This window comes from Onychostoma macrolepis, chromosome 25, assembly GCF_012432095.1.
Source record: "Onychostoma macrolepis isolate SWU-2019 chromosome 25, ASM1243209v1, whole genome shotgun sequence".
Lineage (NCBI taxonomy): Eukaryota > Metazoa > Chordata > Actinopteri > Cypriniformes > Cyprinidae > Onychostoma > Onychostoma macrolepis.
Genome location: NC_081179.1, coordinates 14,564,578 through 14,578,026, shown reverse-complemented (window position 1 = coordinate 14,578,026; position 13,449 = coordinate 14,564,578). Strand labels below are relative to the sequence as shown.

Here is a 13,449-nt window from a genome sequence, read left to right as displayed (position 1 = left end):
GAGGTAGGGGCTTCATAAAAACAGGAAATGATTAGCGCGTTTTTCAGAGAAGGGACAGAGCGGTGTGGAATAAAGGTAAATTATGTGAAAAATAATGCATTTTTCAAAAAAACTAAGCATTAACACATGTCAGACTGCACCCCATAAACACAATCAAGCCTAGAAAAACCACCAGGGGTCAACCACCCCTTTAAGCGTCACATGATCCTTCAGAAATTGTTCTAATATGCCGATTTGTTGCTCGAGAAACATTTCTGATTATTATCAATGTTGAAAACAGTTGTGCTGCTTCATATTTTGGTGGAAACCATTACAACATTTTTTTCAGGATTCTTAAATGAATTGACAGTTTATTTAAAATAGAATTTTCCTGACACAATGGAAAACTCTTAACTTAAATTTTTTATTCAATTTAATGCATCATCACTGAATTAAAAAAAAGCTTACTGTTCTCAAACTTATTAGGAAAGTAGAATTTTAACTTCAAGGATCAAACACTCAATCAACTAACAATACAAATGAATAACTTAAGCAGTACATTACTGGCATAACAAATATTGGTTTAATATGATGCAAACCAAGGTGACTAAAGTTTCCTCGTAAAGTCTTGATAATTTTCAACCCTTTCTAAAACAGATATTTGGATTACATTGACTGAAAAGTCACAGCTCAACATATTTCAAGGTCCAAGTGACACAATTTGCATTTTGCTTGTCTTGTGTTTGCCAACTGGCAGTGAAGGTCCTTTATGGATGATGCACTCTCACTAAAAAAGTGCCAGGATTTGGTAGAAATCAGAATGTGTGCTCACAGAAAGCTGTCTGACCTTGTGCTGACCTCTGATGTGCCAAAAGGAAGTATCGGCACAGGTTCACCCTCTATAGGGTTTAATTACATTTATGCTTTAGGTGTAATACGCTGTAATGCAGCACTCTAGCATATTGTCTATTTGTTACCCTGCGCTTCCCACCCATATGTCATCTGATTGGACCGTTTTCCTTGAATGCTTTAATCCATGGAGATTAAAAACCCTAATTTAATGCTCCCAGCCCACCTGTTTAAAGTGCATACGTCTGATTTCTCCATTTTTAGTATGTAGTCCGATTTCTCCATTTCTGAAAAACAATCAGTCCCTTGAATTATGTCCCCATGAAGTTATTCTGGTCACAGTGTCTGCAGAATAAATACAAATCTATTAAACAATATATACATATATACATAAATATTAATCATGCCTCAATGATGTAATCATCTCCATTTGGGGGCTTTTCTTAAAAAAATATTAGAATACACTATGCCATTAAATTAATTAATTGCCATATGTTAATTAATTGAAACACATAATTAATTACACTTTTTTTGACAGCTTTAATTTCTATTAATAAATACAAAATTTGTCCCACAATATACATTTCAAAATAATCTAAATTATTTTTATTTATTATAATCTACTTATTATATTTATTATTTATTATTTAATTAATTAATTAATTTATTTATTTGGGAGAAATAATAAATTGTAAAAAATTTAAGTTAATTAATTAACACAATTTAATTTACATTTAATTTACATTTGCATGTGTATTTACATGTTTTAATTGTTGTACGGCTCTAGTTTCTATAAATAAACAACAAAACTTGTCACACAATATATACTTCAGAATGGTCTATGGTCAAAAGAATTTGGGAAATTCATACATTTCTGAGAGGCTACATAACATTTTTTTATTTTTTATTATTTCAATAATTAATGGACTCAGTTAATTAACTGACACATAATTTAATTGCATGTTTTAATTGATTGATAGCTCCAAATAAATAAGAAAACTTGTCCTACAATACATTTTTCAAAACTATATAGTCAAATGTATTTGGGTAAGTAGAGGCTAGAGGCTACATGACATTCATTTTGATTATTTTTAAAAAAATCAACAAGTTGTTATGTATTGACACATAATTAAATTACTCGTTTTAATTGATTTACAGCTCTAGTTTCTTTAAATAACAAAAATTGTCCCACAATACAAAATTATATAGCCAAAGGTATTTGGGAAAGTAAGAGCCAACATGACATTAAAATTAATTTCAATAATTAATGGAAGTGAATTAATTCATTAATAAATTAATTGCATCTTTTACCTGATTGACAGTCCTAAATAAATCTTCAAATAAATCACTTAAGCATGCAAACACATAAATGTAATTTTCCCAAAAATTTATACATTATGATAATATCTAGAAAATGCATATATATATATTTATTTTCAGGTTTTGAAAAGTCAAGGACAGCATGTGGTTTGGAATGGGTGCATTTCAACTTACACATGTAATAGGTGATTATAGTCTTCCTATCTTTGAATATGCTTTGGATTTGACCATATGTTCCAGCCCAACGAAAAGGTAAGTGATTGTCTAACCCTGCCCTCCAGATAACCTCTGAAGAGGATTCAGAACTGTGCACTATAAGCCCCTCTTGTCAGCGAAAACAGTGGGGGTCTTTATGATCAGTCCGATTAGATGTGTAAAGCTGCATAAAGCCACTTTTGCTACAGGTTATCAGATTTTCTTCAGGAATACGTCAGACAGAGGCCATTATGACAGACCAGGCGCCAACAATAGGCCACTGTAGTTGAATTTACTATGGCACAACAGACATGCTAGGATGTTAGGAATAATCAAGTGTGAATTTAAACTCACCAACTAAATCACACACTGTGGATCCATAGGAAATTTTTGTTCATTTCGACACATGTGCTTTGGCCTTACATCAGGTAACTGCTGAAAAGCTTGAGGGATTTCCCTCCTGATTGCTCCAGTGTGTCTCATAAAAGCTCCCCAAAGCCTTGATGTCCTTCTCAGGTATGACCTAATGAATCTGGCACGAGATAAAAGTGAGGATATGTTCTTTTTTCTGGGAAATCGGGAGAAGAATGACATGTAAGAAGAGAATGAATGTCACACATTCACTGTCAGATGTTCAGTCATGGCTCATTACGTTTTATTCTTAGCAGCCATTTGTAGCACTTTACATAAAGTGCAGTCGGAATTTATGTGTAATTGCACATTTTATTCATCTCGGTCTGAGATGTAGTTATTATTTTTGAGACGTTTTATGTAAAGGCTAAGCATCGATTTGACTGCAGTTTGATATCAGTGTCTAATGGGTCTGGGGCCCACAGCTGGAAATGAAGGGAGTCTGTTTGCAGAGGCTGTCTTATCATATGAATTTTCATAACAACGTTCATCCTCTATCACAGCAGGGGATCGCTGTTTACCTTGTCTCACTGTCTTTGAGACATCCTGTCTGCGTACTTCCATCAGCTTTTTTCCAAATGACCTCCTTAGATGAACGAAATGATGAGGATTGATCTGGACAAAGAGATAATCCCAGAAAATAAATCTGAAAAGCTCCAGTCATATGCTTGATATAAGGATCTGCCTGCTTATTTTATGTGTACTGTCATATCATTTTATACTCTATATCCATGGAGTACTAAATACTTTATGATGTTACACCATGCTTTAGCCTATATGATCATTCATTATGAATCATACAACTGAAACTAGATGATGTATACAACGGAGTATACTTTGTGGCTTTCAGTGCCATCACTAAATGCCTTAGTACAGCAGAACTGCATGATTGTATTTATTTATTTATTTATTATACACAGACACAACGCTTCACACACACGGACAGTCAGACAGATAGATAGATAGATAGATAGATAGATAGATAGATAGATAGATAGATAGATAGATAGATAGATAGATAGATAGATAGATAGATAGATAGATAGATAGATAGAAATAATAATAATGTGCTTAATTAATATTCATTATTCATATATATATATATATATATATATATATATATATATAGCATATATATAACTCTTCATATATACTGTATGTGTGTGTATATATATATATATATATATATATAACTCTTCATATATACTGTATGTATATATATATATATATATATATATATATATATAGCATATATATAACTCTTCATATATACTGTATGTGTGTATATATATATATATATATATGTATAAGTTTTTGAACAGTAAGATTTTTAATGTTTTTTAAGTCTATTCTGCTCAACAAGCCTGCATTTATTTAATCCAAAGTACAGCAAAAAAAAAAAAAAACAAAACAAAACAAAAAAAACAGTAAATTTTTGAAATATTTGTACTATTTAAAATAACTATTTTCTATTATATTTTATACTGTAATGTAATTTATTCCTGTGATTTCAAAGCTGATTTTTTATCATTCATCATTACTCGTAGATTACGAGTAGATTTTTTTTTTTTTTTTTACTTTTACATTGTCATTTAGCAGACGCTTTTATCCCAATTTTATTTTTCAGGTTCCTTTGATGAATAGAAAGTTTAGAAGAACAGCATTTATCTGAAATAGAAATCTTTTGTAACATTAGAACATTATATGTCTTTATCATCACTTCTGATCAATTTAAAGCATTCTTGCTCAATAAAAGTATGATTTTATAATTCAATGCACACAGACTGAAGTAGTTTAAGTTTAAGTCTTTGGTTCTTTTAATTGTGATGATTTTGGCTCACATTTAACAAAAACCCACCAATTCACTATCTCAACAAATTAGAATACTTCATAAGACCAATAAAAAAACATGTTTAGTGAATTGTTGGCCTTCTGGAAAGTATGTTCATTTACTGTATATGTACTCAATACTTGGTAGGGGCTCCTTTTGCTTTAATTACTGCCTCAATTCAGCGTGGCATGGAGGTGATCAGTTTGTGGCACTGCTGAGGTGGTATGGAAGTCCAGGTTTCTTTGACAGTGGCCTTCAGCTCATCTGCATTTTTTGGTCTCTTGCTTCTCATTTTTCTCTTGACAATACCCCATAGATTCTCTATGGGGTTCAGGTCTGGTGAGTTTGCTGGCCAGTCAAGCACACCAACACCATGGTCATTTAACCAACTTTTGGTGCTTTTAGCAGTGTGGGCAGGTGCCAAATCCTGATGGGAAATGAAATCAGCATCTTTAAAAAGCTGGTCAGCAGAAGGAAGCATGAAGTGCTCCGAAATCTATTGGTAAACGGGTGCAGTGACTTTGCTTTTCAAAAAACAAAATGGACCAACACCAGCAGATGACATTGCACCCCAAATCATCACAGACTGTGGAAACTTAACACTGGACTTCAAGCAACTTGGGCTATGAGCTTCTCCACCCTTCCTCCAGACTCTAGGACCTTGGTTTCCAAATGAAATACAAAACTTGCTCTAATCTGAAAAGAGGACTTTGGACCACTGGGCAACAGTCCAGTTCTTCTTCTCCTTAGCCCAGGTAAGACGCCTCTGACGTTGTCTGGTTCAGGAGTGGCTTAACAAGAGGAATACGACAACTGTAGCCAAATTCCTTGACACGTCTGTGTGTGGTGGCTCTTGATGCCTTGACCCCAGCCTCAGTCCATTCCTTGTGAAGTTCAACCAAATTCTTGAATCAATTTTGCTTGACAATCCTCATAAGGCTGCGGTTCTCTCGGGTTGGTTGTTCATCTTTTTCTTCCACACTTTTTCCTTCCATTCAACTTTCTGTTAACATGCTTGGATACAGCACTCTGTGAACAGCCAGCTTCTTTGGCAATGAATGTTTGTGGCTTACCCTCCTTGTGAAGGGTGTCAATGATTGTCTTCTGGACAACTGTCAGATCAGCAGTCTTCCCCATGATTGTGTAGCCTAGTGAACCAAACTGAGAGACCATTTTGAAGGCTCAGGAAACCTTTGCAGGTGTTTTGAGTTGATTAGCTGATTGGCATGTCAACATATTCTAATTTGTTGAGATAGTGAATTGGTGGGTTTTTGTTAAATGTGAGCCAAAATCATCAAAATTAAAAGAACCAAAGTCTTAAACTACTTCAGTCTGTGTGCACTGAATTTATTTAATACACGAGTTTCACAATTTGAGTTGAATTACTGAAATAAATGAACTTTTCCACGACATTCTAATTTATTGAGATGCACCTGTATGTATGTATATATATATATATATATACTAACTCCAAGCTTTGAATGGTACAGCTTTTTATTTCAGATAAATGCTGATCTTTGGATCTTGACTCTCACTAGGCTTGTGAATTAGAACTTGAACAGGGGACTTTCTAAAATGATTAAAGTGGCTTAATGTACCAAGACAGTGATAAAGACACACTTCTAAAGCATATACTATGTGCAGATAAGCATATAAGCTCAAAATGTGAACGCAACGCGTTTATTCACGTTAATTTTCCTCTCATAAAAACACGCTTAATGCACCGAGACAGTGATAATAAAAGATCACATTATGTACACACCTTACTAATAAATCATTATATGTGCAGAAAAACAGATGAGCCCAAAATATGAACATTAAATATCACTGTCCCAATCCATAAGCGCTTTCTACATTACGGTTTTCTAAAGGGAGGAAAACGTTTAACGTTTAAACATGTCGCTCACCTGCATGTCTTTTAGCATCACTGTCTTAACTACATTAAACCAGCATTTTAAAATGCCATAAAACTGTTCAAAGCTCCTAGGGATTTGATGTTGCTTGTCATTTGTTGAAATAAATATAAAAAGTACAGTGCGTTCGTGACTGTCACTGAATGTGACCCACAATTCTCCTCCGTGGCCATGAAAAAAAAAGGATTTATAATGACAACAATTATACTTTGTCTTTTAAAAATTTCCAACAAAGAAATGGATCGACTTCTGTCAGCTTGTTGAACACACTTTTGGATAATTTACCATAATGATGGCTGAAGCAGCAGCGAGCATTCAGCGGGTTTAGACTGTTTTCACGGTAACGTTAATCAGATCAACATTGTAAATGAAATTCTACAAAACCTAAGAGGAAAAAAATCTAATTATCATGCAATGCCATAAATTAGCTTCTCTCCCCTGCAAACGATACAACGAAGAATGAATGATTGTTTAACCTAAAGGCAAAAACAAAACAAAAGATAAGCAGTTATGAGAAGTAACCATGGGAACGGATAGCTTATTCTGCGAATATGGCGGCGCCTTCCCGAAATGCAACGCGGAGTGAAAAAATTGGGACATAACTCCTAATTTTCTTTATTACTATTTATAATTGTTATAATTATTAATTGTTGTTGTTGCTAAACCCGCATTATTATTATTATTAGACAGAAACAACCCAGCAATATTACTCCAGTTAGTCACAGCGCAATTATATAAACTGTGCAACGTGGTTGGTCCTTGTTATTTAGCCTAATCGCAAATCTCTCAGACGAGGTATCCATGGGCGTCTCGCACTATTCACCAACGCACTATTTATCATTACTGATGAATGCTTATACATTTACAGTGCTATTCTACACTTTATCACGCAGTATTTCTTTCTTTTTGAAACGCTAAAGAATTTTGAGAAGTGCGTTTGATTTTAATTTGATTGTAGTGCGTCTATCCGTCGCGGAGGGATCTGTGCAACGCGTCCAGCGCCCAAACACGAGAATTAAGAGTTAATACGGTCTCCCCGCGCTCTCTCTCACACAGACACATCAACCGAGTAGACCCAAAAACGCAAACGTGTGCAGTTCTCTCTCGCTATGGGTGCGCGGGGACATTTGTGAATAATTACCGGAGTTTGACACCTTTGTAGACGAAGAATTGGAATCGTTTTGCGATAGTTCGTGGGATTTTCGCGCGGAGTCCCACTCCTAAATACATTTTTGAAGGGAATCCGCTGTTCTCGGTGAAGGACGGAGTGCCGGTGTTTTCCGGTCCGCAGCACAGTTACGCATCGCAAGGACTGAGAATCTCTTTGAGAAGGCAACAAAAAATGTTACTGTCCAAGTTTGGATCTTTTTCTCATATTTGCAACACCACCAACATCGACCACTTGCCGGTGAAAATTCAACTTCAAGCAGGTAACGTTAGACGGCGTTCTTCAATATCATAATAACGATATATATTTTCCACTTCGCATTTAATTGTGTGTCATTCCTCCGTTATTTACTCCTAATTTTCCACACGCGACGTATCCAGCCGCTTAATCTGCACGCGCCTGTCCGTGACCTGCGAATGGAGCCATTTTGTTGCCAACAGTGCATTGTACACATTCGGTTTAAATCGCGTTTTTATACCGACACACTAACTCATACTGCTTTTTCCCCTTCGTTTTACAGCCAAGACCGAAAGGGAGCCGTTTGACAAGGTTTATCAAGTGGGCTCGGTGCTGGGAAGCGGCGGGTTTGGGACCGTGTACGCCGGTTCTCGGCTCTCAGACGCGTTGCCGGTAAGCGCTGGCTTTGTTTTGGTGGCAGCACATGGCCGCGTTTGGCGCCACAATCACACATTCATATGGCGTTTTTCTCTTTTTGTCTCTAGGTTGCGATAAAACACGTCGCCAAGGAGAGAGTGACCGAATGGGGTACGATTGTAAGTAAACAACCCTTTTTTTTTTTTATTCATGTTGTTTTTCTTAATCGACGCTTGGTTGTTTCTGAAACGCGTGTTTATATTCCAGAACGGCTCGCTGGTTCCACTCGAGATCGTTTTGTTGAAGAAAGTCGGGAGCACGTTTCAGGGGGTCATTAAACTCATCGATTGGTATGAGAGAGCCGACGGCTGGCTGATTATAATGGAGCGGCCGGAGATGGTGAAGGATTTATTTGACTTCATCACGGAGAAAGGCGCGCTGGACGAGGACACCGCCAGGCGCTTCTTCAGACAGGTTTTGGAGGCGGTGCGGCACTGCTACAGCTGCGGGGTGGTTCATCGGGATATCAAAGACGAGAACCTCCTGGTGGATTTACGCACGGGAGATCTCAAGCTCATTGACTTCGGTTCCGGGGCCATCCTCAAGGACACCGTCTACACAGACTTTGATGGTGCGTCCTTGACTCTTACCCATCCTGCACTGCATTGGCGCACCTGCCGCTTGTAGTTAAACGAGTTTAAGTATTTGTACGTTAAGTGTCAGATCCTGACTTGAAAAAAATAATCATAATTACACTCAATAATTACCACTAATTAAAGAGAATCGAGTGTCTCACCTCTGCTGAAAAACAGCTTTGATGGTTTTATCTGGTCTGGCTTGGTTTCAAGAGGTTTTAGGGAAATCAGATGGAAACTGTCTTTGCAAGGCTAAAAGACCATCTTTAACCTCTTAAGACTATCTTAGACCAGCACATTTTTATTTTTTATTTTTAAACATTTTAATTAAGTGAAAGACAACATTTGAAATGTGAAACTGAATGACACTTTTTTTTTTTTTTTTTTTTTTTTTATAACAATAAAAAAAAATTATATATATAAGATGTTTTGTTTTCAGTAGGATCCAATTCTCACAGGTTGCGTTATAAACTTAATACCTGTACATTTGTGTTTGTTGTTTGAAGGATACATTTATTTGGACAACATTCTTGCACTTTTAAAGTCATTTAATGTAACTTAATCCGTCGAATCTGAGAGATAAGTTAATGGAAAGGATCAGCTGTTACTGCGTAGCATCTGTTTGTTGTGAAACCTGAGTTGCGGCACCACGTGATCCCATCACAGATCCCTGTTTTTGTTTGGTATCCGGGCGACTCCTAGCCTTTGGGGGCTTGTCACACCACCCCTAGTGAAGGGGCTTTTGTTGGGAGAAGTGACTCATGCTGGAAGCATGTGGAGTTGTCATAGCTTGTGACTGTTTGTACCTGAAAGTCTCCCTTTTAGATCGCCCTCCTGTTTCAGCTTGCTTGTATTTTTGGATCGAGCTGTTCTCCGGCTCACAGCAAGCCTGGAGGAGGGAGGACAGTTTGTTCGAACTCCAGACCGCTGGCGCCCCCTTGCTAGAGTCAGCTGACTGGAGCGGCTCATTATACAGTGCTGCAGTGTAATCAAAATAGGCGCATTTTACGCCAAAACAAGGCGATTATGAAACTAGTGTAGTGTCGTGCCAGAAATAAAAATCACAAAGTAGGTTTCAGGACAAAAAAAAAAAAAAAAATTGCAATCTTCATTCTCTTGGCTCACAAATAGATGTTTTGTAAGTTTCAAAGGTTAATTCTCACTGGATTGAAAACCAAATGTTTTATTTTGTAGGCACGCGAGTGTACAGTCCTCCCGAGTGGATACGTTACCACAGGTACCACGGACGCTCAGCAACCATTTGGTCCCTTGGCGTCCTACTGTACGACATGGTGTGCGGAGACATCCCATTTGAGCATGATGAGGAGATTCTGAGAGGACGGCTGTTTTTCAGAAGAAGAGTCTCTCCAGGTATGTTCTGAACCAGAGATACCCCAAACCAAAATTGGCCCCTAATGACCTTTGATTTGGCTCGCCATGCCATATCATGTAAGGAAGGGAAAAAACACCATTGAACAATATATTTATTTCTAATTTATATTTTTGTTAACACTTATTTTTGCCTTAAACAGTAATGTAAACAGTCCAGACTTTCATTTTTAAACCCTTCTGTGGATGAGAAGTTTAACCTTTCTGTCTTTTTTTCTTTGTTTATCAGTGTGTCAGCAGCTCATCAAATGGTGCCTCGGCTTGAGACCTTCAGACCGGCCCACTTTGGAGCAGATCTTCGAGCATCAGTGGATGCGCATGGAGGAAAGCCCAAAAGCAGAAAGCGGCGACATCACACTTCACACCATCAGCACAGAATCGGGCAAAGAAAGCCTTTGACGGATGCGGGGACGGCGAGTGAATGGACTCTGAGACCTTTTTGCTCTTGTTCGCAGTCTGTTGGTTATCAGGACTTCGGTTTATGTTGCATAAATGTCTTTTTTTGGTTGTTTTTCTTGCTAAGGGTGAGTTGTTACCCGTAGGGATTGCGTGAGCAGCAATGCTAGTGATCCTTTGATCTTACTGGTTGCTCTTATAGAGCTTGGACATTATTTTCCTTTTAGACTATCTTTTTAGTTTTCGGTGCCTTTTTTGGAAAGCTGCTTTTATGGGATTCAAGTCACGACATACACCAGGTGGATTTTCATGGATTTTAGGGGAACTCCCCTGGATTCATGGGAGCCTTCAAAGACTGTATCTAGTTATGTGGTGGGTCTCCCTTGCCCTCTAGTGGTCGAATACTTGAAGTACACACTTACTACTCTCTTAACAGTATCTCTCTGCTGCTCTGCCATTCATATTCACTATTTCAATGGTTTTCCCTTCTGTTGTTGTTTTCTGAATGTCTTCCACTACTTCATCTCTGTTGACGTCACTTTTTAGACTTTGCTTAGCAGAGACTTGAGTGACGTGCACAATCAATGCAATATTCATGGACTCACTTATCTTTCCTTATTTCCTTTTTTTTTTTTTTTTTTTTTTGGACTTTTTTTTTTTTTTTTTTTTTGGACTTTTTTTAAATACAAGTATTTGTATTGTATTTATGTACATTTTCTTCCATGTATCTTATTTATTCATGCAATACAAACATTCCACATTCAGTGGGTATTTATTTATTTATTCATTTTATACCATCTGCAAAAAGTAAATTGAAATTGTTAAATGTAAAGATTTCTTGGGCTTATCTTTAGTTTAACCTAAAGGATCATAGACACGCTAAAGCTATCTAATACTGATACAAATATACGATTGAGATGTTTAGTGATGCCATTTTCTGATGTAGTGTAAAATTTAGAATCAGTTTTTTCTCCATGTGAAGTGGAAGTAAAAATGTGTTTTAGTCCTTCCACTGTGACTGTGGAATTTTTTTTTTTTTTTTTTTTTGAACTGGTGAAACATTTATTTTTTTATATTGGACACAATAAATTCCTTTCATATGTAAAGTGTGGTGTCTGTTTGCATTTTAATTACATCCTTATGCTTACATGTGCTGTTATACACAGTATTTGAGGATGCTGCCCCCTACAGATAGTGAACTGAGGACTGATAGCTTTGAACATTTAGTAAAATAAAATAGAAAAAAACTCCAAATATTCTTACAGTTCCATAATTCACTTCAGTCCACTGCCAAAATCTGATTTTGAACATGAGGAAGTAGCTACAAATTGGGTATCTGACTCACCCCTTACATGAACTGTCCAAACATCCTGCTGAGTAGTGAACATTACTCACATTAGTCAAGGGGGAATGCAAATGTGATGACACATTGGCGTTAAAGCATTACTGTCTGATTCATTGTTATATAATGCATGATTCAGACGTAGAATCACCTGAGATCATTAAATTTTGCCTACTAAGGTTTCAAATATATCAGTTACAAAATGCATTTGACATGTAATGGCCCTTACAGTATATTACAGTAATAAAATGCGGAATTAAAATGAATAAAATATTTTTCCACAAAACAATTATTTCTTTTCTACGGAAAGATCAATTCAGGTTATTTTTTCATTTTTCACCATATGACCTGCCGGACTGATGTGAGGACTTGACTTCTGTCAATGCTTGTATTGTAACTGGAGCAGTTTACACAAGATAACTAAATTACCACAGCCTAGGGTTTACATTAACGTATGAGTCAATAATCATAATAATCTTGATAATGAGTTGACAGCTGATAGTTCAATAAATCAAGCGCTTTAGTTTACACTAGTTGCGTAACTAATTGCAGGTCAAAAGATAACTTAAGACTATAAGTATATTTATATTAAATTCACTAATTTTATAATATGTAGAAATTAAAATAAAAATAACAGCACCACCTCTCTTGTACGTATTCTGTGATATTCTGTGTTTCGGAGCAGCTGAAGTGTTTCTCATCACGCTTTGTGAAATACAGACTGAACAGTGCGCTCTTGGCACATCTAAAACATCGTATTTCTGCTTGAATATACTTAAAAATTCAAGTTTAAAATTCAAAATTAATGTTTTATAACGGATGTTCGCCGAAGAAGTGTGTTTTGGAGAAGTTTGTGAGGATCAGTGGTGTTTATGTACATATGGGTATCAGACTCTCCAAAAAAGCTTGTTCTGACAGAGGACCTGTCTGTTGACTGATGACATCGAGCCGCCTTCTGATCGCTGAGTTTCCACACTTTTATAATGGTTTCATTTTTCATTTGTATTTTGGTGTGCTTAGTGATTCTGAATAGATCCGTATAGTGGCTATATGCAGTCCTTTGGCGTCTCCCTGTGGTCTTGTTTGGTATGGCAGGTTGACTTGTGCTTATTATATACTGTATAATCTAGCTTCACATACTTTTAAGAACTTTTAAGTTGTGAAGAATATCTGTATTCAGTATTTTTGCAAATATAGAGCACTATCTTTAAATCTATATTGAATTTATTTACTTTAAAAATAATTACATGGAATTAAAAGGTAATAATAACACTAGAATACAATATATATTTTTTTAAATAGAAAAGGTGGGGGGTTGCTTGAAGTATTGACTCGGAGAGGAGGGGAGCCTTGGAGTAAAAAAGGTTGAGAACCACTGACTTCGATAATACAATACACTGCATCCATTACGCATCTTCTCTAAAAAC

The 13,449-nt window shown here is 36.4% G+C and overlaps 1 protein-coding gene and 1 long non-coding RNA gene across 2 annotated transcripts; one reads left to right on the top strand and one right to left on the bottom strand.

Moving 5' to 3' along the window:
• Positions 1–612: 612 nt before the first annotated feature.
• On the bottom strand, positions 613–3,448 carry LOC131533843 (uncharacterized). Its single transcript, XR_009269221.1, has 3 exons — positions 3,276–3,448; positions 2,698–2,911; positions 613–1,173 (listed from the first exon to the last, which is right to left on the bottom strand). It is a non-coding gene; the product is annotated as an uncharacterized LOC131533843 (long non-coding RNA).
• A 3,853-nt stretch (positions 3,449–7,301) lies between these two features.
• On the top strand, positions 7,302–11,782 carry pim3 (Pim-3 proto-oncogene, serine/threonine kinase). The gene is made up of 6 exons (XM_058768093.1): positions 7,302–7,928; positions 8,187–8,296; positions 8,389–8,439; positions 8,528–8,891; positions 10,090–10,266; positions 10,514–11,782. The coding sequence occupies exons 1-6, from the start codon at positions 7,841–7,843 to the stop codon at positions 10,681–10,683; spliced, it is 960 nt and encodes a 319-aa protein (XP_058624076.1). The 5' UTR covers positions 7,302–7,840; the 3' UTR covers positions 10,684–11,782.
• Positions 11,783–13,449: the final 1,667 nt, after the last annotated feature.